This window comes from Bos indicus, chromosome 29, assembly GCF_029378745.1.
Source record: "Bos indicus isolate NIAB-ARS_2022 breed Sahiwal x Tharparkar chromosome 29, NIAB-ARS_B.indTharparkar_mat_pri_1.0, whole genome shotgun sequence".
Classification (NCBI taxonomy): Eukaryota; Metazoa; Chordata; class Mammalia; order Artiodactyla; family Bovidae; genus Bos; species Bos indicus.
This window is the reverse complement of record NC_091788.1, coordinates 11,908,556-11,935,019: the sequence shown is the minus strand read 5'-3', so window position 1 is coordinate 11,935,019 and position 26,464 is coordinate 11,908,556. Positions and strand designations below refer to the sequence as shown.

Genomic DNA, 26,464 nt, shown 5'->3' with positions numbered 1-26,464 from the left:
AATGTACAGAACAGTGGGGACTATAGCAGAAAAATTGTAGTTTGTTTTTTCATGAATAAATAATTTCTTTAAGGCCTCAGGAGAGAGCTTTTCTACAGATGTCATTATGAAGACCGACCAAACATCAGCTTGGAGAAAGAACCTCCTAACCTATAAGTGATATGTATTTCATTTATCCAGAAATAATGAGAAACTAGCCACGGACACATTCAAGGAATTCTACAGGAAGTGCCTGGGAACAAGGCGAGCTCATCAAGGTCTTAGGGAAAAATCCGAATCAACTTTTTGGCCAACCAATATATTGTCCTTTGTTCAGTTATTAAAAAAAAAAAACTGTCCTTTGGGAGAATCAGAGAGTGGTGATTTAGTCATAATTTACTTCCAAGAAGACCATTTTCCTGGCTTAACACAGAGTTAGGCATTTTCTTTTTGACCGTGAACATTGTATTTCAGCAGAAGGTTGCACTGCACGTGCACTCAAGCATATCCTTGTTTCCTCCAAAAGAACAATTTGGGTAGCTCAAAAGGACTGGAAAAAGTTTAGCACAAAAAGGAAAATGTAGTGTTTTGAGACCTCATGCCAAACAGCTGAATTTGCCATTTGTGCTTATTAAGAGTCATACCATTATTCAGAAAGGCCCTTTACTACCAAAGAGGTCTACCTACCACTTAGAACTCAGGTCCTGGGACAGGGGCCTACATAAAAAGTAAATGGTGCCTTGTATTGAGAGACACATTTCTATGTACGTTTAAAAAATGAATATACATTACAATTTACCTGGTGGCAAGAAAGGGGGGAATGTACAGTAGACGGTTGGATGCCAGTAATCAAAACTGTTGCATAACCTTTGTGTTCAGTGTTTACCCAGTGGTCTGGTGATCTGTTTGGGTATGAATTCCGGACAACTGAAAACTCTGCTAATCTAAATACTCCCCAGTTATCAAGGTCAGGTGGTATTGTCCAACTTGTTACAAAATGCCATCAGCAATATTATACACAGACAGATGGAATAAAAAGAAGAATTTCAAGGGAAAATATCCTGCACTAGGTTGTAAGAATGGTGCATTCAACTTTGAATTAAAAATTTAGCTCATTCATCCCGTTTTTGTTTTTCTTTCTTTTTTGGCAGTGCATTGCAGCATATGGGATCTTAATTCCCTGACCAGGGATCAAATCTATGCCTCCCTGCATTGGAAACTTGGAGTCTTAACCACTGGACAACCAGGAAAGTCCAAAAATTTTCGCTCATTCAAATGTTCATGGGGCTTGCTTTACGTACTCAATACCTGCAGCTCTAGGTCTATATCCCAAATGTTAAAAGTTGTGAAATGGTTAATTTACCAAATGACCATCTCTGAAAACTGCCAGATGAGTTTCTCATCTTTCAACTTTGAGGAAGTTTACTCTGTCCATGCTACTGTCAAGAGAGAAAAGACAAGAACAGATGGAGGAACAAGGACAGATGAGAGAAAAGAATTGTGCATGCAGAGATTGAGACAAGCCATAAACTTCATTCCAGTTAGATATTTGAGAAAATGTCTGTAATATCAAGGGCATGCCGAGATGATATTTAGCCAAGCTGGGCAGTAAATTTGTCATGTTGGCTATTAAGAAAAAATAAAATTAAAAATCCTCAATAATTTGGAAATTGCTTTTTGATTAATTGGCCTGTTAAGCAAAGTGCTAGATACTTTAAATGCTATTTATTCCAAACTCTTGAACAGATAGTTTCTGTAAGGTAAGACAAAAAAGGGGGTCCATGCAAGGATGTTCCTCATAAGCAACTGCTATTGGCAGTAAAATCATTAGGCTTCCATCTTGTCCCCTCCCTTTCCCGCCACCATACTTCAGGGACAGGCATGATCTGTCTTGGACTTGACTCTATCTCTCCGTCCCAAATCCTCCCACTTATGACACAGAGTTTGGTCACAGACTAAACTGGGGATTTGCACTTCCCTTTTAAGTGTTCATTAAATGCTTCCAATTTAGCACAGGCCAGGGTAGAGATTAAAAACTCAGTGTCTTAAGTGTTAGGATTTGCAACTTGCTTATCTCCTTAATTTGGGCTATTGATATCTATCTTTTCTGTATGCTATGAGTTACTTGGATGGCCTAATAAGGAAAAAAATGAAAAAAAGAAGAGAGAAAAAACAAAGTATTTTAAAAGCTCTTAGAAGTAAAAGACTTTCTGAGTGGATCGATTAGTGATAGTGTTGTTAAGGAGACAGAACCTGAGAGCTGGACCATAAAGAAAGCTGAGTGCCAAAGAATGTATGCTTTTGAATTGTGGTGGCGGAGAAGACTCTTGAGAGTCTCTGGACTGCAAGGGGATCAAACCAGTCAATCCTGAAGGAAATCAGTCCTGAATATTCATTGGAAGGACTGATGCTGAAGCTGAAGTTCCAGTACTTTGGCCACCTGATGTGAAGAGCTGACTCACTAGAAAAGACCATGATGCTGGGAAAGACTGAGGGTAAGAGGAGAAGGGGGTGACAGAGGATGAGATGGTTGGATGACATCACTGACTCTATGGACATTAATTTGAGCAAATTGTGGGAGAAAATGAAGGACAGGGAAGCATGGAGTGCTGCAGAGCATGGGGTTGCAGAGTCAGATATGACTTAGCAACTGAACAACAACAAAGAACTGAACTGGCTCGGCTCTTAGAGTGGAGAAGATGCTGACAGGTAGTGGTCACAGTGGTAAGGAAAGGCATTCAATGGGACAAGCAAAGGCTTAGAGGCAGGAGAGTATGGCAACGTTTCAGAAATTGTACATAACACAGTTTAGCTGGAAAAGAAGGATGAATAGAGGAGAGAGAAGAAAAGACTGAAATCAAATGTTGTTGCTGGAAAGGGAGGTTATAGAGGATATGAAATTATATAATAGGAAATTTAGATTTTTATCTAGGGCCAGTGAAGAGCCACTAGATACTTTTGAGCAGGGGAGTCAACTAACAGAGCTGAGATTTTTGGCAGATTGACCTACAAGTGTGTGCAAATGGAAGGGAGGGATTTGAGTGGAGTCTATTACAGTAGATAAGACAAGACATAAGGAAGATATGAACACCATAGTAATGGCAATGGAGACTTTACACAAAAGACTACTTAGTTGGAAGTGAAGGCAATGGCACCCTACTCCAGTACTCTTGCCTGGAAAATCCCATGGACGGAGGAGCCTGGTAGGCTACAGTCTATGGGGTCGCTAAGAGTCGGACACGACTGAGTGACTTCACTTTCACTTTTCACTTTCATGCATCGGAGAAGGAAATGGCAACCTACTCCAGTGTTCTTGCCTGGAGAATCCCAGGGATGAGGGAGCCTGGTGGGCTGCCGTCTATGGGGTTGCAGAGTCAGACATGACTGAAGCGATTTAGCAGCAGCAGCAGCAGGTTCCAAAGGACATAATGCCTAATTTAACAAAGGTGGCCAAGAAGAAAGAAGAATCAGCAGAAAAGGACTTTGAACTTTTTAGTTTGGAAGAGTGGGGCAATCTTTAATAGAACTTGGTCTTCAACTAGCTATATTATCTTAAAGCAACACATACATCTTAGAAGGAAATGCATTTCTTATATAGGTTTAGTTTTTTTTGGCTTAGACCACATAAATCAATGGTCTCCACGTGTTTAATTATCTAGTTCCTGAGAAATTATGACTTGGAGTGTCCTTGGGAAAGTCACTAGAAAGATTTTTAATATGAACCTATTTCCTGGGAAACCACATGCACACTTCATATTTTCTTCCTTGTATATTTTTGGTTGCTTGGCAAGTCTAAATGGATTTGCCTAATCACAGCTTCCTATCCATGATTAGCCATTTTTTCCCTCAACTGACTGCCCGTACACAGATACCCCAGCTGCTTGCAATGACCAAATCTCTCAGGGTAGGGAAATTTTTATATATTGTTAAGAAGAAACATTCTAAATCAGTGCTGCATATTACCAAATATTCCTTACTGAAATACATGGTCATAATTATCAGCCAGATGATTCTAGTCTAATAATGGAAAGATCAGTACCACCATAAGGCCATAAAGACGAACCACATACGTCAAAGTTCATCTCAGAAATAGTCGCTATACAACAGATGGAATGGAATAAACATAAGAGTATAACTTGGAAAACTATAAATTTAATTCTACTACAAATTATTTTTTCAAGGAATCCCTTAACATTGCATCTATATAATGAAAAGAAATACTGTTTACCTTCTGTCTCATGTAAAAATAAATAAACAAAACCAAAATAATCCCCCCAAATCATCTGGGCATTAAGAACATCTATAAAATCGATCTATTAAATGTTTATAATTGTTCAAAGTAGCTGAAGTAGCAAGTCATAACTTTTATATTAAAAATTAATGGTAAAAGTGAGAAAGTCAGTTGTTCAGATATTGCCCCAACTCCAGATATTTGATAGAAAATGGGGAAAATTCAGAATATTAACAGGGTTTTCAAACAGATGTTTTCCAATTCTGCCTCTTTTTCAGAATCATCACAGTCTTTCCAATTGCCCAGCATAGTCCCCTAAGGGTCCTTCACAGCCTTCCCCATCTCACAAATGGCACCTCAATCCATTCAATGGCTCAGTTACAAAACAGTCTCATTCTTGGACAAATGCCACATCTAGGTTATCAATAAGTGGCAATGCCACTATATGGCAAATGCCAATATATCTTCATCACATACTTGAAAACTTCACTTTTCTTCCTTCTCCAAGTGACCCCTAACTGTCTTTGTTTCTGTTCTTGGCCGCTTCAATGCATTTTCTTCACAGTAGCTACGTGATCTCTTAAAAACAACAAATTTGACCATCTCACATGTTGAACATTTTGCTAGAACTTCTCATTGCACTTGGAATAAGATAACAAATCTGCAAATATGGTCAACAAAGATGCACATGATTTGGCCCCTGCTCACCTTGACAGTATCATTTCATGTCATTCAGTACCCTGTCATTCAACTCCAGTCACAACTGGTATCTTTTAGTCCTGGAAGGTATGAAGATCCTTCCTACCCTGGGGCCTTCATATACACACACTTTCACTCTTTCTAGATACTCTCCTCTACTCTTTATCCATCTAGTGTCTGGTTTTATTTGTATCTCGAAGTTTAGCTTAAGTGGCACTTTCTCAGAGAAGTCGTCTTTGACCCAGTGCCTCCTTACAATAATTCATGTTCATTCATAGCACGTATCCCAATTTATATTATAGGTGTGTTCTACATTAGACCATAATCTTCTTGAGCAAAAATTCTCCATTTTTCTTGGTGAATCCTCATTGTCTGGGTCTGTGCCAAGTCCATAATAAATGCTTAATAAATATTTGTTGAATCACTGAAGAAGGAAATTAATGAACACAATCAGCTAGCTCTGTATTATATACTCATAATTGAGGCTAGCTAGCCCAGTTGGCTAGAGTGTTGATATTTACTATCGAGAATGCCCACATGCTCAGTGAAGGGAAGATAAAGGTCTGAAAACACATATTAAATTTTAAATTCTCTGGAGCATTTTGGTTCTTCTGATTAAGATGAATCACATCTTTCTCTCTGCTCGATTCAATTGGAATCATGGCTCAAGTTCAACCACAGAGCTGATTTCATTCTGTCTAGCACTAAAATGAGTTACCTTTATGTTTTTCTCTCCCATTAGAACTTTCTAATTCTCCCATTAGAAACACATCTGATTCATCTTCATTGTCTCCACTGCATAAGAGTTTCCATAGTACAAGATTAAACATTGGCAGAAATTAAAAAAAAATAAGATCATCATTCAAAAATAAAGAGTTATGAGATGGCAAGGGAGGTTAAGACTGGAAGGTATCATCAGATTTAGTGTAGAATCCAACTTAAGTATTCAATTTACTCTGATTCAGCATTTCCTTCAAGGCACAGGGAAAGGCATCAGGAATTCAAACAGTGATAAAAACAGTTTCTTTCTCTGTAAATCAATAAGCTTTATACAGAGAAACAAATCCCCATCGGTGACTTTTGTGTGGTGACAGGACAAAAAGGTAGGACAGACCCAACAGAATCTCAACATGACCAACAGGTCCACAAACCTCTACAGCAATTTGGCAGGAGCCTGCTTTCAGGGATATAAAGTTAGCTCTAACAGTCTCCTGGTTCTCCTCTCTCCACTAGAACAAGTCTATCACCTTATGCTGTGTGTGTTCTTTCATTGGGTTATTGCCTGGGTATTCTTGGTCGATTTAAGCTTACCTGTCTCCCCATCCCCTTCTTTTTGTCCCAGGGCTATTTCACTCCTGGCTCAAAGGACAAAACAGTTCGGTTGGAAATAAACCAGCAAGAGGGGACTCTAGTACCAAAGATAGAGATCCAAAATAATGTGTTCCTGATCAAATGAAGGAGTTTTGGCTATTGATTCCCTAGAACCTTTAAGTGCTCTGCTGAGCAGCTGAGGTCATGGAATGGCTCAGCTAGCAGGAGGCCTGCTAATGGATGGTAATGCTTTGCTGAGTGCTTGAAACTGGGATTTGCCTTAAGGCTGTACTGAACAATTGCTGTTAACTGAACTGTAGAAGTACCTACCTGTTATTTTAGCATATCTTTTTAATTTAAATTGTGGATGCTTATTAGTTTTAACTTTAAAACACATGGCAAATATGAAAATGTGTAGAACAGAAAGTCTTTCTCGCATATCACCAGACATTGGTGTGGAAATGCTTTACTTCTCCCCACCCTCAAATTGATTCTGTGATTTTAGTGCATTCGGATTTAACTCATGAGAGAATTTGGTTCTTTTATTACATTACCAAACAACTGTGGCAAAGGCTGAAACCATATGTAGCCAACTCCAAATAACATATAGGTGGCTTCCCTGGTAGCTCAGTGGGTAAAGATTCTGCCTGCTGTGCAGGAGACCTGGGTTCAATCCCTGGGTTGGGAAGATCTCCTGGAGAAGGAAATGGCTACCTATTCCAGTATTCTTGCCTGGAAAATCCATCCCATGGATAGAGGAGCCTGGTGGGCATGCAGTCCATGCAAAGAGTCAGGCAAGACTAAGCGACTAATACACACACACACACACACACATACACACACATATATAGTAAATATTTGCTGTCAATTTGTGCCAGGTACTACTCTAAACACTTAATGTATATTGACTCATTTAATCCTCACAATATTTCAAGGGGCAAATGCTATTATTATCTGCATTTTGTAGATGAGAAAATTAGGCTCAGAGAGGTTAAGAAATTTGACCAAGATCAAATGGCTAGTGAACTGCAGAGCCAGGGTTCCAGCTCAGATACTTTGGAGTTTGCACTCAACCAGCAAGTGTTCCTGCTCTGTACTCACCAGATATTAAATATTTAATTCTCAGAAATCCAATGGGATACTACCATTGAAAGCACAAGTGTTAGTGGCTTAGTCATGTCCAACTCATTGCAACCCCATGGACTGTAGCTCGCTAGGCTTCTCTGTTTGTGGAATTCTCCAGGCAAGAATATTGCAGTGGGTAGCCATTTCTTTCTGCAGGGGATCTTCCAGACCCAGAGATCAAACCAGGGTCTCCTGCACTGCAGGCAGAATCTTTACTGTCTGAGCCACTAGGGAAGATCCCTTTGTGATAGCACCAGGAAGCTACCATTATGATTCCCATTTAATAACAAGAGGGGCTGGTCTAATCAATGTCACTGTGCTAGTAAGTGGCTGAGCTAGGCTTTTAAACTCCATCCTGCCTGACTCTTGGGTCTGAGATCTTAAATACCACCCACTAGTACCTCCCAGAGAAGGTAGTATGCTTATTTTTTTAAATTCACAGGTAGCATTAGAGGGCTTCCTTGGTGGCTCACTGGTAGAGAATCAGCTTGTCAATGCAAGAGATGCGGGCTCCATCCCTGGGTCGGGAAGATCCCCTGGTGAAGGAAATAGAAATCCACTCTAGTATGCTTGCCTGGGAAATCCCATAGAAAGAGGAATCTGGTGGGCTACCGTGGGATTGCAAGAGAGTCAGATACAACTTAAAGACTAAGCAATGACAACAATAATAGTATTAGAGATTACACAGATTTTAAGGGAAAGAGAAATACTTTATTAAAAGAGTACAGTGACTCTCTAGTCATAATCTTTTAAAATATTTAAATACTTTTAAGTTATTAGATTTTTATAAAATATCTGAAATCCTATTAATATTAAATATCATCATTCTGAAGAGCAGAACTCAAAGTTCTCTTCTTAGAAATTCATATGATTCATTTCACTGTTCATATGATTCCCCAAAGTAACTGCAGTTATCTCAAGAGATTTGTGAACATTTCAAAAAATAAATTTTAACTTATTTTGACTATTACAAGTATAAAATGCTATGTAGTACTTATTAAATAAAATGGGTAAAAGTATTACCAAAACTAATCACAAGTGTCATAAAAATATAATAATTATTTTAGGATAGACTATTCAAATGATTATTTTTCACATTACTGTTTTACTAAGGGAGAGAAATTACCATTTACATCTGAAAAGTTAGAAAGTATTAACATGCCAGCTAAGTCAGGATGGTCCAGTAAGGTTAAAAATTCATAGAAAACTTTAGATGAGAAAATTTCTTTAGAAATCTATCGCTTCCTTCTCTGAGTTCATAGTTACAGTATTGGCTTCTTTTACTTTCTGTAAAATTCTATCATCATAGGATTTCAAATCTCATGGTCAACACTGAGTCCTAGAGAATAAAAGAACAGGGTACATTGTGGGTGGGTTATGGCATAAGCTGTAACCAGATAGTCTGTCACTGGTATCCTATTGTGAGTTGTTTGTTTCTTTTACCTTTAGGCCCTTTGAACAGTTTGATTTCCACAACAGTCTCCAAGATGGGTCGTCTTCTACGCACGTACAGCCGAACGATAGACCCTGCTTCTTTGAGCGCTTCCACCGCTTTACTGTGGGAAACCTCTGACACGTCCACCTCATTCACCCGTAAGATACAGTCATTGACCCTGAAAGAAAGGAAGACAGGCAAAAGTCAGGAGTGTCCAAGAGAATTTCTGAAAGAATATGACGACTATCTAACCTGAAGGTGTGGGGAAGGAAAGGACAATGGCAATTAAACATATTTATATTTGGAAGAAATACTTCATATGAAGGAAATCAAGAAAACCTTGAACCCCTCAGCCTTCCCAGTCTTCCCAAGATTGACCACCCTACTGGTCAGGTCCTGTTCTGAGCTCCAGTCCACTCTGACTGGGACTACATCACATATGGAATAGTCATATAGGTCAATCCCATTCTCCCAGTTCATCCCACCCACCCCAGTGGTGCATAATTTGCTGATTTATAATATCCTTAACTGCTGGATTTCTTCCATAATCTTGTGAAAGATCTACTATCCACATCACACAAAGGAGAGCTGTTTCAAGTAGTTGAGTTCTTTGTCTAAAGTTGTGAGCAATTTGATTAGAGACTGGGTATGATCTTACGTCTTTCTATTTCAAAACTTGTTCTTTCCTTTTAGGACGCATACATCTAATGTAATGAATAGTTTCATGTACGTTGTACATATCAATTTAAATGATAACATATTGGAGAAGGCAATGGCACTCCACTCCTGTACTCTTGCTTGGAGAAACCCATGGACGGAGGAGCCTGGTAGGCTGCAGTCCATGGGGTCGCAAAAAGTCGGACACGACTGAGCGACTTCACTCTCACTTTTCACTTTCCTGCATTGGAGAAGGAAATGGCAACCCACTCCGGTGTTCTTGCCTGGAGAATCCCAGGGACAGGGGAGCCTCCTGGGCTGCCGTCTATGCGGTCACGCAGAGTCAGACATGACTGAAGTGACTTAGCAGTAGCAGCAGTGTATATATTATATAAAAAGTATGGGAAGAATTTTCCTATCTTTTTTGTTCATAATTTTTCTATGTCTGTTTGAGGAAGTGAGGTGTAGGACTCTTGGTTCAATAAGAATCTTAATTAGCTTCAAATTCTTGAGCTAAGATTCCAGGGTGTCATTTCATCATAACAGATGCTATGGCTTTAATAGGTTTACACATACATTTCTTCTCTGACTGACTAAAAAAAATCATGGAAAACTACCCGTTAAAATAGTTTTGAGAATGCAGGCATCACGGGTGCCAGTCACCCTGCAGCAGCTGGTCCTTTGAGAGTGGGTAATTTTGTCATCTCATGATAATGCCAAAACATAATGTTTACCATCACCCTATGCTCAGCATACTAATCATATCTTAAAACATAGCTTTCCATAGAGGGAGTAACTGACATTAAAAAAAAATTTGGATGCTATAGCTCTTCAAACTCTACTCAATTTTTTCCTTTTGTATACAGTGGAATACTTAATTGTCAAATGTTGGGGTGAGGAAATCACAGCCTAAATCAGATGTTTTTTTCCTAAACATGTGGACAAAGTTGGCAGCTTTAGTGCACTAAAAAAAAAAAAAATCCCAAAAACACCCACAAAAAACACCGGACCAGCAGTCAGGAGGTTTGGATTTGCATTGCAGCTGTGTATCAGCTGTGTGACCATGGTCGAGTCACTTCAACTTTTTTGAATTTTAGTTTCCCATGAAAAGAGAGTAACATGCCTAGAGTTAGTGAAGAGAGTAACCAAACATATAAATAAGTGGACATATGTGTAAACTGTAACAGATCATACACAAGAGAGTTGCAGCTATTGATAGGTGGGTTCAAGATGTGCTTCAGGATTTGTTGAATGTAAACAGGATGGAAATTGAAAATTTTTAAAGGGTTTACTATGTGCCATATCATATCATTCTTGTCACTTCACTTATTTGCTTGTATTTAAGTCAAACCATTTATGAAGCATTGATTCTCATTTTACACCAATGAAATTTTACTGGCAAGGTCACAATGCTGGTCACAATAGTGACAGGATTCCAACCCAGTTAGGTCTTTTCCTGGAGCCTCAGATATGCAGATGACACCACCCTTATGGCAGAAAGTGAAGAGGAACTAAAAAGCCTCTTGATGAAAGTGAAAGTGGAGAGTGAAAAAGTTGGCTTAAACCTCAACATTCAGAAAACAAAGATCATGGCATCCGGTCCCATCACTTCATGGCAAATAGATGGGGAAACGGTGTAAACAGTGTCAGACTTTATTTTTGGGGGCTCCAAAATCACTGCAGATGGTGATTGTAGCCATGAAATTAAAAGACGCTTACTCCTTGGAAGGAAAGTTATGACCAACCAAGATAGCATATTCAAAAGCAGAGACATTACTTTGCCAACAAAGGTCCATCTAGTCAAGGCTATGGTTTTTCCAGTGGTCATGTATGGATGTGAGAGTTGGACTGTGAAGAAAGCTGAGTGCCAAACAATTGATGCTTTTGAACTGTGGTGTTGGAGAAGACTCCTGAGAGTCCCTTGGACTTCAAGGAGATCCAACCAGTCCATCCTAAAAGAGATCAGTCCTGGGTATTCTTTGGAAGGAACGATGCTAAAGCTGAAACTCCAGTACTTTGGCCACCTCATGCGAAGAGCTGACTCATTGGAAAAGATTTTGATGCTGGGAGAGATTGGAGGCAGGAGGAGAAGGGGACGACAGAGGATGAGATGGCTGAATGGCATCACTGACTCGATAGATGTGAGTCTGAGTGAACTCTGGGAATTGGTGATGGACAGGGAGGCCTGGCGTGCTGTGATTCATGGGGTCACAAAGAGTTGGACACCACTGAGTGACTGAACTGAACTGAACTGAAGCTGATACAAAGTTATTCAGAGTTAACTAAGGAAAAAAGGGGAATGTGAGGGGAAGTGTTTATATTCAAATTCTTAAAATTAAAAAGAAAGAATATCAAGCCAAACTAGGGCACTCAACTTTCCTTCCTCCCAATCACTTGAAATAGCATTTGGCTAGAGGGTCATGGCTATTTAGAATTTGCTTTCTCTACCAGTAGATAATCTCTGTGAGTAAAGGCAGCATTTGAATTCACTTTGAAACATATAAATATATCACTAGCTTCAAACTAAAATAATACTCTGTTTCAGTAAAATGTGAAGCCTTTATCATATCACTGAGCCATTGTATTATAAAGTCATTTACATACAAATTTCCTCCCTACTTTATTATTATTTATTTTATTTTATTTTTCCTCCCTACTTTATTAGTATAATTAAATTGATGGTGACAAATGGAGTATTCCCGCCATGTCAGTAAACAAGTATGTCACAATCATCAGTGATTCAGGCCTCTCAGTGTGCATTTCTGAGCCCTAGGGGCATTCAGGAAGGAAGTGTACCTGCAATCTGGCAGCCATTAGGCTGCACCCACTCCCTAAGATGAGCACTGAAGAATTCAGGATGTGAGAAACACATACTGGCCCCAGATAGCTGAGAAGCATATGAAAGGAGTGATTTCACTGATCCCAGACTCTTGCATCTTCCCATATATAGAAAAGCACTAAATTCCTTAACTTGAGATATCTGGTTTCCTTTAATTCACAAAAATACTTTTGACTCTCAGGCTACCTGCCTGGTCTTGCAAGTTTCTAAAGAACCTGACTCCTCCCCTCTGCCTCCTCAGAGCAGTTCACTCAGGGCTATTTGAAATGCTGCTTTGGGGGCTTAAGTTCTAAAAATTTCCATCAAATAAAATATAACTCTCAACTTTTCGGTCATGACTATTTTTTAAGTAGACAATGGCTTCACTCTTTCAGTGCTTGCTATTTCAAATATAAGTCTACGACATCCTTTTTATAGATGAGTATTGTTCACAGGATTAAAAATTGTAAGTGTCAGTCGCTCAGTCATACCCAACTCTACAACCCCATGGACTATAGCCTGCTGGGCTCCTCTGTCCATGGGATTCTCCAGGCAAGAATACTGGAGTGGGTTGCCATTCCCTTCTCCAGGGCATCTTCCCAACCCAGGGACTGAACATGGGTTTCCCACATTGCAGGCAGATTCTTTACCATCTCAGCCACTAGGGAAGCCCAGGATTAAAACAAATTTAATTTTAATAATTTTCTTTAGACATTCTGGTACATTTCCTTGCTATTAATAAATATTCATAGAAACAAAAAAGAACATTTCATCACTAACATGTCCACAAAATCTTACCTAAAATTTGCACTAGACAAATACTCTGGAATATGATATGGTATCACTGAAAGTCAAATAATACTTATAATTATTTATTCTACTTTGAAGATATTTAAAATAATATGTAATATCTACCCTCTTTCATAGGTATTAACGTATGTTCTGTTGTAAATAAGATTTATGATTCTTATACATTCTTTTAAGAATTTTAATTCATTATGAACCTATTTGCAAGGAAGGGATAGAGACATAGATGCAGAGAATGGACATGTGGCACAGATGGGGGAAGGGGAAGATGGGACAAATCAGGAGAGTAGCACTGACACATATACACCACACGTATACACCACCGTGACGCACATACACCACACGTATACAGCACCGTGACGCACATACACCACACGTATACAGCACCGTGACGCACATACACCACACGTATACAGCACCGTGACGCACATACACCACACGTATACAGCACCGTGACGCACATACACCACACGTATACACCACCGTGACGCACATACACCACACGTATACACCACCGTGACGCACATACACCACACGTATACACCACCGTGACGCACATACACCACACGTATACACCACCGTGACGCACATACACCACACGTATACACCACCGTGACGCACATACACCACACGTATACACCACCGTGACGCACATACACCACACGTATACAGCACCGTGACGCACATACACCACACGTATACACCACCGTGACGCACATACACCACACGTATACAGCACCGTGACGCACATACACCACACGTATACAGCACCGTGACGCACATACACCACACGTATACACCACCGTGACGCACATACACCACACGTATACAGCACCGTGACGCACATACACCACACGTATACACCACCGTGACGCACATACACCACACGTATACACCACCGTGACGCACATACACCACACGTATACACCACCGTGATGCACATACACCACACGTATACACCACCGTGACGCACATACACCACACGTATATTCTACCGTGACACATATACACCACACGTATACACTACCATGTATAAAATAAATAGCTAGAAAGAAACTGCTGGACAGCACAGGGAGCTCTGCACAGTGCTCTGCGATGACCTAAAGGGGTGGGATGTGGGCAGGGTGTGAGGGAGGCTCAATAGGGAAGGAATGTGTGTATACATACAGCTGATTCACTTTGTTGTACAGCGGAAACTAACGTAACACTGTAAAGCAATTATGCACCAATAATGAAATTTTAAAAAATGATCATCAAATGATTGTGTTCAATTTTTTAAAAATATCTTTATTATGTATTAAAAAATACTGGAAGGAAAGATAACAAAGTTTCATCTCTTTTCTTTGTGGATTTGGATAGCATGGATGCTTTAAAAGGCATATTTCTATGCTTTGTTTCTTCAAAAAGTTCTATAGTGAACATACTTCATCACAGAGAATCTGAGAACTTGGACTGGAAACATCGGCTGTACCTAGAGACGACTGGGATCTTGTCCCTGCTCTAGAACTCAGATGATGTGTGACTTTGGGTAAGTCACTTGACATCTCAAAGCCTGTTTCTTCATGTGAAAATAGGGATAATAAAATCGCAGTAGGGATTCAACAATATATGTGAAATATTGAGCACGGTGCCTGAAAACCAGTAAGCTGTTACACTTATGAAAGAGACAAGAACCATTTGCATAAGAAAGGATACGAAGAGACTGTACTGGGGGAGAAAAAGACTAAAAGGACAGAAAGGAAGAGAGCTACAGTCAGGATACTGAAAGCAGTTTTAGAATTTTATATGAAGGAGACAGGAACAGATGCAAAGATGGGATTTGGGGGAAGAAAAAATGTAAAATCAGGCTTTCGGTAAGTTTTATGGAGTGTAAATTAATTCCCCTTTCAACTTCCGTGTCCTCTACCATCAAGAAAACAGTCAGTTGTTCTAATACAAATTTCAGCTTTATGGTAGCCTTGGAGAAAGCTTTTTAAGACCATCACACTTGGCAGAATCCCCACCACGGCTACCCTGTCCTTGCCCCACCCCTCACGTGTAACCACATTCAGCCGCACTTAGACCTGCTCAAGGCTTGATTCAAAAGGAGGCTTTAGGTCACAGGTCTGAAACTTAATTTTGAAACTTACTGGTTATTAAGATGGCGAGAGGTGCTAACTAACTTATTCTTTAATGTCTCTACTCAGTCCTATTCTCCTTGTCAAATAGACGAATTAATTACAGACCAAAGGGTCACATCGTGGAGAAAGCTGATCAATGTTTAATGTGCTGAATGAAATGACGCAATACACTATCAGATGGAAAACATAAGCTGGGAATTATACTGTCTGTGCCTAAAGAGATCAATCAATCCTTTATAAAAATCAGACTCTGTTTAAAAAGAATAACTGCATAGATTTTTATGTGAACTATAATGATACCAGAAAAGCTCTCAAGGTAGGAAAAATGCCTAACTTTTCTTTTATTCCTAGAGTCACTAAAGGTAGGGTAAGGTAGGCTAAGAACAAATAATACCCAAAATTCATTTAAGAAAAGACAGATGCATTACAATGCCAGAGAAGAGGAAAGTTAAGACAACACAACACACACACACACACACACACACAAGTTGACCCAAATGGCTTCAGATTGTTATGATCTTTTCTAAATCTACTTAATTGTGTTTGTTTGCTGCCTTCCTTTGGAGAAGGAAATGGCAACCCACTCCAGTGTTCTTGCCTGGAGAATCCCAGGGACGGAAGAGCCTGGTGGGCTGCCGTCTATGGGGTCGCACAGTCGGACACGATTGAAGCGACTTAGCAGCAGCAGCAGCTGCCTGCCTCTGTCCTCTCATGACATGCATGTGAGTTCAGTGGGTATATTTAAAGTCCCACCATAAGGTTCCTCCGTGTTGAAACGTCTCACCTTAAAAATTCATTTATTTCATTGACTTCCCTAGGTGCTATTAGTCCATTAAAATTAAGAATAAAGTAATAAAATCAGCATAATTAAACAGTTTTCCAGGAAAGGAAAAGAACTAATGTTTTGGAAGCATCGGATGTGTGTTAATACAGTGCTATGTACCAGGCCTTTTTCTCTAACAAACATTCACAGGGCTGCAAGAGGAGTGACGGGTTCATACAGCTCATTATGGATCACGTGTCGAGTCTGACAGTCCCTGTTTTGGGGAATCTGGAATTGAAACTATGAGATTCAGAGGTTCCACCTAAACATGAGAAATAGAAGTTTGAAAGCTACATATTGAGGTCATTTTCTTTCACATTGAAAAGCAGCAAAAGCTTATTTGCAAGAAGATGGGATTAAAGCAAACCTATGGCACCCCACTCCAGTACTCCTGCCTGGAAAGTCCCATGGACGGAGGAGCCTGGTGCGCTGCAGTCCAGGGGGTCGCTAAGAGTTGGACACGACGGAGCAACTTCACTTTCACTTTTCACTTTCATGCATTGGAGAAGGAAATGGCAACCCACTCCAGTGTTCTTGCCTGGAGAATCCCAGGGACGGGGGAGCCTGGTGGGCTGCTGTCTATGGGGTCGCACAGAGTCAGACATGACTGAAATGAGTTAGCAGCAGCATAGAAAGAAGTACCAGGCTTTCCTGGTAGCTCAACTGGTAAAGAATCCACCTGCAATGCAGGAGACCCTGATTCGATTTCTGGGTTGGGAATTTCCGCTGGAGAAGGGATAGGCTACCTACTCCAGATTCCCTGGATAAAGCAATGGCAACCCACTCCAGTATTCTTGCCTGGGAAATCCCATGGACAGGAGCCTGTCAGGCTGCAGTCTGTGGGGTCACAAAAGAGTCAGACACAACTTAGTGACTAAACAACAACATATATCGTTTAATCTAAAGAGAAACACTGAAAGGTAGATATTGCTTCCTTCATTTTACAACAGAAACTGAAGCTAAAAGAGATCTGTAATGACAGTAACTTGTGTAGGTAAACTCAAAACTTATGCACTGCACCATCCATCTCTCTCTAGCTTGTTAAAAATAATTTTGGGCTTATTTAAGGACCAATCTCAACTGCTGACCATCAGTAGGATTAAGGAGTATACTAGAAATTAGTAAAGCCAAGCCAAATAACAAAATCTAGTTCTCAATTTTAGAATTAGATTTCTAAACTTTAGAACTAGATTTAGAATGGTCCTCGAACTTTAGTGTGCATTAGAGTCACATGGATGGCTTATGAAGTCATAGATTGCTAGGCTCTACCCCCAGAGAGTCTCTGATTTACCAAATCTGGAGCAGGAGAGATGATTCACCTCTGTAAAAAGTTTCTAGGTGATGATGGTGTTGTTGCTCTGGGACCATACTCTGATAATCACCACTCAAAATTTTGACTAGCGTGTGGAGGATGAGATGGTTGGATGGCATCACCGACTCGATAGACATGAGTTTGAGCAAGCTCCAGGAGTTGGTGATGGACAGGGAGGCCTGGTGCGCTGCAGTCCATGGGGTCGCAAAGAGTCGGACACGACTGAGCGACTGAACTGTAACTGTGTGGTTCACTCTAAAATGAACAGGACTTACTGTATAGCACAGGAGACTGCCCAATGTTATGTGGCAGCCTGGATGGGAGTGGGGTTTGGGGCAGAATGGATACATGTATATGGATGGCTGAGTCCTTTGGCTGTCCACCTGAAACTATTACGACACTGTTAATTGGCTATGCTGCTGCTAAGTCACTTCAGTCACGTCCGACTCTGTGTGACCCCATAGACAGCAGCCCACCAGGCTCCCCCATCCCTGGGATTCTCCAGGCAAGAACACTGGAGTGGGTTGCCATTTCCTTCTCCAATGCATGAAAGTGAAAAGTGAAAGTGAAGTCGCTCAGTCGTGTCCGACTCTTAGCGACCCCACGGACTGCAGCCTACCAGGCTCCTTCACCCATGGGATTTTCCAGGCAAGAGTACTGGAGTGGGGTGCCATTGCCTTCTCCTTCATTGGCTATATTCCAGTATAAAATAGAAAGTTAAAAAAAAAACACAAAAAATAAAACAAACCAAAAATAAATGAATAAATAAAATGAACAGGACTGCTCAGTCTCATATAGTCCAGGCGACAGTGCTAGAAGTTCTGATTCTGAACCACACTTCCTCAATGCTGCAGCTCTATTATTTGGAATGAAGACTTTCTAAGGGAATACAGACCAGGAGCCCACAGCTGCTACACCACGTGAGACTGTGTATGCAAGCCACTTTCCAGCACTTATGTTATATGAGACCTTTGCCTACTCTTTTCCTATAGCAAAGGCCAACTGATAGCCACTCCATTCTGTATTTTAAGAAACAGGGCTCCTGCTCTTGTCTCTAAATTTTGGTGAGAGTAACGTGAATTTATGATCCACGGAGGCCATCCCCTACAGCGTATATACTGTTTTTCTCTCTCCATTTGCCACTTCATTGCCCTTATAGAAAAGGCTTGCAGGACTCTCTGAGGCTGTCATCTGGGAAAGATCACAATATTTCACAAGGGGGAAGAAACTGCTATTTCAGCATTGGTGATTGGTCTCTCAGCACTTTGCCAGAAAACGGAGTCCAGTAACAATCCCTGAGCCAGGTAACTGGGTGAGTACAATATGGAAAAGAGGCAGTAAGTAGGAATTTCAAAGAGAAAAGATCATAGGACTGGTGATGACTTAGTCCACTCAGCTTAACACTCTGTCCACAGACAGGACAGCACATCAAGTTTCAAGAAACGAGGTCCTGGTACCTCCCATCTGGATTAAGGCAATAGCTTTCTAGCTGGCTTTCCCAATCCCAGGTTAACTAGTCCCTTTTCACATATCCCACATGCAAGCCCAGCTCAGCTTCAGTTCCCTGCTGCTGCTGCTGCTAAGTCGCTTCAGTTGTGTCCGACTCTGTGCGACCCCATAGACGGCAGCCCACCAGGCTCCCCCGTCCCTGGGATTCTCCAGGCAAGAACACTGGAGTGGGTTGCCATTTCCTTCTCCATCAGTTTCCTAAAGCAACCCTATCATTATTTCCTCTCCCCTCAAAACTCACTGAGTTACTTAACCTATATAAAATCAAAGCTGTGTTTAATTTATCTTTGTAATCCTGGTGTCTGCTACACAGCTGTCACTTTAGAATCAATGCGCATCATTGAAGAGCCTCTAATTCTAGCCTCTTATGCTCTCAAACTCCTCTCCAAACATCCTCAGTGGCCTGAAAATATAACAAGCTCATTGCAGCCTTTGCATTTTCTTTCATGTTACTTTCTGCCTCCCAAATGCCCAACTCCAACCAGCCTCATTCCAGGCAAGCTCGTGTTCTTCAGCCTCATAAAATGTTTCCTAATCATTCAAGTCCTCACTGCCTACAATGTCTGAAAAGGAAATGCATGATAGACTCCCCTTGAAAAGCTACAGATTGATCTGGTACCCCCGCAGAACCGAAAATTAAGTACTATACATTAAAAACACATTTTCAAATGTTGGATTTGATTCCTATTTTCCTCTACTCCAATCTAAGGAATTGATATGGATCAGCATATATATAATTGATAATTTTATATTTTCACAGTCTAATTTGATTTGGCTTTGTAATACGGATGAACACTTCAGTGAAAAGTTGAGAAGCACAAGAAGGACCATGGTATGGTGGGGAAAACAGTGAGTCATAAACCAGAGGTAAATTCTAATCCCGCCACTTTCCATTTAAGTAAGGCATTTTTTCCTTATTTCGGTTTAAGCTGAATTCCCTCATTTTACAGTTCTTTTCTAGCTCTAGTGTTCTATAAATCTAAATTCAAGGTCAACTCAGCCTGCCCCCTTGGAAATCTGGAATGTACTCGAAGTTGAATGCCAAATTATCCTTGTCCTCCCTCCATGGACAACTAGGTACTTCACAATTATGTATTTTATCAAAGTAAATCATTCCACTACCCAAAACTGGGGGGGTCCCTTTCCTCTCTCAGCCACACATCCAATCCGTCACATACTTTTTTTTAGATTCAAACTTTTCCTTTATACCCACTTATCCCAGTGTGGCTTTTCCTGTCAATCACATAGATTCTGGGGGGAAAAAAAAAAAAATTGTAACTAGTCTTCTTGTTTCTACTTTGGCCCTCTAAAATCTATCTTCCAACTTTTTTTTTGGCCAGAATGGTATTATTGAAAATATACCAGATTGCCTTATTCCTCTGTTTAATAGTCTTTGATTGCTTTCCATTGCCTACAGAATTTCAAATATTTAGTTGGGGGGAGGGAGGGATAAATTGAAAGATTGGGATTGACATATACACATTATTGTAAAACAGATAACTAATAAGGACCTGCTGTACAGTTGTACAGGGATATACTGCACATCCCTGTATATACTGTACAGTGAACCCTTCTCAATACTCTATAATGGCCTAGATGGGAAAAGAATCTAAAAAAGAGTGGATATATGGGTAAGTGATTCACTTTGCTGTATACCTGAAACTAACACAACATTGTAAATCAACTATACTCCAATAAAATAATCTAAGCAAACCTTTTCTACAAATGAGATCTTACGCAGAAGACACATTGTATGTTTATAATTGTTTGTATAATAACAAAGGCAGAGTTTCTGTGGCTTCTGTGATGAAGAGGGAAAGGAATCACAGCAGAGGCTGTTGGAAGGCCCTCACTTGTGACCCCCCAGAGGGTGAGGAATCCAGAGTCAGGGCGTCATATATGATTGAGCAAGGGCTAGTGAGTACTGAGAGAAATCGAGGACAAGCCCGCTCTCCAAGCCAAGTGCCCTAGCACTGACCATTGTGTCTGCTGAAGTTTCTTCTCTAATTCACATAAAGGACAGGGGTAGCACTGTTTGCAGAGCTCTGCAGAGCCCAGAGTGAGTTCACACGCCTTTTCTGATAAAGTTAAGACCTTCACATAACGCATAAGTCTTTTCACCATCTAGTTCCTACTCAACTCCCTAGCCCTGTCTCTTCCCATTCCATTATAGCTTCTGCAAACACCATGCAAGTCATGACTCAGGCGTCTCCCCCTGCCTAGAACAGCCACCTGCAGATGCCACATTCCCCTGAACTTTACTCAGTTTTCAAGACTAATGCCCATTCTGAGGTAGCTTTACAGTTTAATAGGGGGAGACAGTCAAACAAACTAGTAATATTCAGGATAGTAACTCCTATGGCAATAGGTGCTGCAGGAGCATATAATGAAAGATTTTGTTGGGACTAGGAAGGCCAAGAAAAACCTGGAGCAACTGATGTTACTGAGAACTGAAGGTTCAACAGAAGTTAGCCAGGTGAGTAAAGACAGGGAAAAGTGTTCCAGGGACAGCTGAGTGGCTGGTGAGGAGAGGAGCAGAGATCAAGTCTTGAAGGCCCTTGTAAAGCATGTTAAGGAACTGGACTTGAATATAAAGACAATGGAAAGCCATCACAGTACTTAAAGCTAGAATAATGTTTTGGAAAGAATGCTCTAGGTACAGTGTATAGATATGCAGACACAGTTAGATGGGGTTAGGGCAAAAGAAAGCAAGGATTGTTGTCAGAGGCTATTATGTAATCCTGATAAAAGATACGGCAGCCTGTATTAGACCAGTGGCAATCAGGATAGAGCAAAAGAGACAGAGAAGAAGGCTAATTAGAATCTACTGGACATACTGATGGATTGGATGTGGGAAGGGAGGAAAAGAGGAAATATTTTTTTTAAATGTTTATCTATAAATTATGAATCACTTGAGGAGAGAAATCTCATTTTTGGCAGCTTTAGCGGCTATTATGGTGCCAGGCACAGAGCTGGCATTGAATATATGTCTAATAAATAAATGAATGAATTGTGGAAGTGGGGAAGCTGATAATGACACCTATGTAGGCAGTGTCCATACTTTCCCTCCAGTGACTTTATCCCATGAGAATTTTGTGTCTTTTCATGTCCTCTCATTTCTCCAGTATAATCAATTCAAATTCAATCACCCTAAGGCTGTCATTCACTGGCATATTTGTATTAAAGAAATAAACAGAACATCTCTGAGGAGAGAAAGTTTAAACAAAAATTGATCACCAAAGATAAGATCTCAAATATTAATTGAAAGATATAATTATATACACAAAGTCAACAATATTTATTAAGCACCTACAGAGCACCAGGTCCTGTTTAGGCATTGAGGATACAGTGGTGAACGAGAAAGATACTGATGGCCCCAGATGTAAGAGGAGGGGAGGAAGAAATTTACAAGATCCCAAAGCACATCACTGGAGAAGGCAATGGCACCCCACTCCAGTACTCCTGCCTGGAAAATCCCATGGACAGAGGAGCTTGGTAGGCTGCAGTCCATGGGGTTGCTGAGGGTCGGACACGACTGAGTGACTTCACTTTCACTTTTCACTTTCATGCATTGGAGAAAGAAACGGCAACCCACTCCAGTGTTCTTGCCTGGAGAATCCCAGGGACAGGGGAGCCTGGTGGGCTGCCGTCTATGGGGTTGAACAGAGTCGGACACGAATGAAGCGACTTAGCAGCGGCAGCAGCAAAGCACATCACAAGGACAGCAGCCTTTATCACTTACATGTAAGACGAGTTCTAGCTTAAACACGTCTTTCATTTTAAGAGTTTAGGTGTTAATTTCAAGATTTTATTATTCATATTATTATTTTAATTCTTGGAACGCAATTTCATAGAAAGAATTGAACCATGAGCAAGAATTCAAGTGTACCTTGCAGCAAGTTGCTTGTAATCTTGCCTCTTAATTTGAACTGCTCATCACTTAGTACGCATATAAGAGATGCGCCTCCACATCCCTACCCCTCATTGGAAATGTGCACTATCTTCTGAGCCAGTTGATAGTCTGTGTGATTTTACTAATGTAGAGCAAATACACATTATTTGATGGAAAGTGATTTCAATATTTAAGAGAAAAATTTCAATATCTTTATAGATTCTTAAAATGATAAATATTATATCTCATGGTTAGTAAATTCATTGGTTGTTAGAGGAAAACAATTTCAGAATTTGTACAAAGTCAGTAACAAATAAGATAACTGTGTAATGCAATTCATTTGTTTTATTTATTATATCTTCTTATTTAATTTATTATATCTTCTTATATTTTCTTATTTATCATATCAGACGGTAAAGCGTCTGCCTAAAATGCAGGAGACCTGGGTTCGATCCCTGGGTCGGGAAGATCCCCTGGAGAAGGAAATGGCAACCCACTCCAGTACCTCTGCCCGGAAAATCCCATGGACGGAGGAGCCTAGTAGGTTACAGTCTGTGGGGTCGCAAAGAGTCAGACATGACTGAGTGACTTCACTTTCACTTTCTTCACTAGAATGGAGCTCTATGAATGCAGAAATCTTATTTCTAATTTTCTCTCTGATATCCCCAGAGGTTAACACAGATTTTCATGCAATAAGAACTACCCACCTGGTTTTCCATATTTCTTTAGTTTCCTCAACCTCCATACCCATTCCATCAGCAACATCAGTTACTTCTAACTCCATAATATGTCCCAATCCATCAATTTCTTTCCATTTCTGCTACCACCACGCAGTCCAAGTCACCACCACTTCTACCTGGACACACTGACTTACTGTTTCTACTCCTCTTCTCCACAGTACATTCTCTACATGGAAGTCAGAGTACATAATTTCAAAATTTAAATCAGATGGTGTCACTCGACCCTTGCTTAAGCTCTTCAAGCTCTTCCTGTACCAGGTAAGATAAAATCCAAGCCCCTCTCCTGATTCACAAAGCCCTGGTTCTCATTTCCTCCTGTGTTCTCAACTTCTACCATTTTCATCTTCAATCCCCTTCATGCCAGTTACACTGGCCCTAGTTTAGTTTCTAGAATGTGCGTAGCTCAGTCCTGCCTTAGAGCGCTTGTACTTACTGTTCCTCAGCTTTGAAAGTCGTGTCCTTTATTGTTGCTTGGCCAGCTTCTTTTAGTCATTGAGATCTTCCCTTAAAGGCCACTTCATGAGAGAGACCTTCCTTGATGACTCAGTGTAACAGAAGCACCAGTTACTCATCTACATTTCTGTTTTATTTTTCTCCATAACATTTATGGCTTATGATATTTTGTATATTTATCTTCTGCTCAACAGACAAAAATATAAGTTCCTTAGAGCAGAAATCTTGCCTATCTTGTTGACCATTTTATGTTTAATGTCTGGGACAGTGCAAACCTCATAACAGAAACTGAATAAATAGTTGAACTCCAAATGAATGCAGGAATGAATTGTAGTTCTACCTAGTTTGAATTTGGTTTGTCCACAATGAAGTATATCCAGTCTGCTCAAATTTGAACTCTGACAGCTCTAGCTTTAAGACCTGCTTAAATCCAAACCCACAATTTTTGGAATTACTTAGCACTGGCAAAAACTGTGAGCAATTCTCTAAATAGCAGAAAATGCTAAACTGCCTGGAGATACTAATTTTTGAGGGTAGGTGATTAGTGAAGCTGTTCCCGGACCTTTTTCTGAGCTACCGTAAATCAGTTGTTATTGTTTGTGTGATTTCATAGTATCCACACCCCTTATCTTTTCCTAAGCTAAATCACATTTCATAAATTCAAATTAATTTTGGGTGGAAAACTCATGACACATTTTGAAATTATGGGTGATGTTTTGTGATTTCATAAAACTAGAACTGGAGCTCCCTGATTTAATGGTTGAACTGGTGTTTATAAGAGGTATGCTCAGTCCTTTACAGATTTTCCCAGATATGGAGGTAAAATTCAGAGACCTAGGGACGGTAACCTGGAGAATTAGGGGCATCATGAAGGGCACTTTTGCTAAAAGTATCTTTTTGCTTTCAGTAAATGGGTTTTATTTGAATTAATAAATTTCTCTTTTAAAATACATACACACCCTTTGCTGTCAGTCATCCACACACTATGTGTAACTGTCCAGGTGGACTATGGGGCTTTGTTTTACAGCACGGGTGAAGAGGGGCCTCTCTGAGGGGCAATTTAATGGAAGAATTTATTAGAAAAAGCCACGAGTGTCAGGGCAGAGAGGCAAGAAGCTTCCAGAAGATACAGATCAGAAAAAGATCCAAAAGTAAAACCACACATCTCCTAGGACTCCTATGATAACAAAGGTAGTATTGTCTGGGAACAATTAGTGTTTATATAACACCCCAACAATATATTGTTTTGTACTGAAAGCCTAACACTACACTAGACAGATATTTAACATTTTTTCAATGGAAAAACTGAGGGTTAGATAAGTAACTTACTCAAATTCACACAGCAGAGAAGAGATGAATATTATCTCTTAAATAACATTTATCCATTGGTCTCAAATGCTCCTGTTTTCTTGCCACTCATCACTCCTTTTCACGCTGTTGTCAGTCCTTCTGTGAGAAGTGTCTGCAAAACCTCAGCCCTGACTGAACCCAACTCTCCATCTTCCTCACTGCTTCTTCCAGAGCAGCTGAGCCCTGAGTGAGTATTAGTCACTCAGTCATGTCCAGCTCTTTGCAACCCCACGGACTGTAGCCTGCCAGGCTTCTATGTCTGTGGAATTGTCAAGGCAAGAGTACTGGAGTGGGTTGCCATTCCCTTCTCCGGCGGATCTTCCCAATCCAGGGATTGAATCTGGGTCCCCTGCAGCGCAGGCAGATTCTCTGTCTGAGCCACCACAAATGGCCAAAGTCCCTGTAAATTCAGGATCTCCAAACACCCTGGTCAGTTTGCTGTCCATTCTGCAATGACAGTCTCCAAACCCCTCCTCTTCTACATCACTTCCAGCACTTCCTGACTACATGGAAACCCAGACTGTGTCTCTTTTCCTATTACAGTGGAGGAAGTGTCTCTTCTGACACCAAGATCCATCCATTCAAATTTTCCTAAAGACCTCATTTAATCATTTAATCTCTTTACATCATGCAAACCCAGTCTCTTCAGCTAACCCATTCTCTGAGCATTCAAACATACTTTGGTATTGCCTCCTATTTGAAAAGCCTTCCATCGACCTGGTATCTCCCCGTGGCTATGTCCTCTTTCCCTTTCACAGATCAAGTTTATTAACAAAGGACTGTTTACAAATACTCTCTTATTTCTTTCTCCCTAACCTCTCTTTGTCTCATTCAAATAGGAGTCCCCTCACAATGGCCCCACCAAGAAAAGCACAGAAAATGTCCCTATTAAACTCACCAATAATCCAATTTTGGTCAAATCCAATGCCACCTGTTTAGTCCTCGTCTTGGTTATTTCTCAACAGTGTTAAGGCTGACTGCTCACCTCCTTGCAGCCCTCCTTCTCCTAGCTTCTGTGACTTTTCTGCTTGTATTCCTACCACTCTGCTCAGTCCTTTTTAAATTCTCATTTTAGTTCTTCTCCAAGGTATTGATCTTCATGCTTACAAAACAGAAGTAAGGGAAAAAAAACCAAAACTATCCTTTGTTTTGTATGCTTTAAGTTGACCTCTAATTTTTCCTTTCCTCATACATTTAAATAGT

The 26,464-nt window shown here is 40.4% G+C and overlaps 1 protein-coding gene across 14 annotated transcripts in view; it reads right to left on the bottom strand.

Moving 5' to 3' along the window:
* Positions 1 to 26,464, bottom strand: part of DLG2 (discs large MAGUK scaffold protein 2) — a 2,332,068-nt gene that overhangs the window by 673,267 nt on the left and 1,632,337 nt on the right. For all 14 annotated transcript variants that reach the window (XM_070783335.1, XM_070783336.1, XM_070783337.1 and 11 more), the window contains one exon: positions 8,789 to 8,958. In XM_070783335.1, coding sequence (XP_070639436.1) covers positions 8,789 to 8,958 — 170 coding nt within the window. The remainder of the gene's footprint in view (positions 1 to 8,788; positions 8,959 to 26,464) is intronic.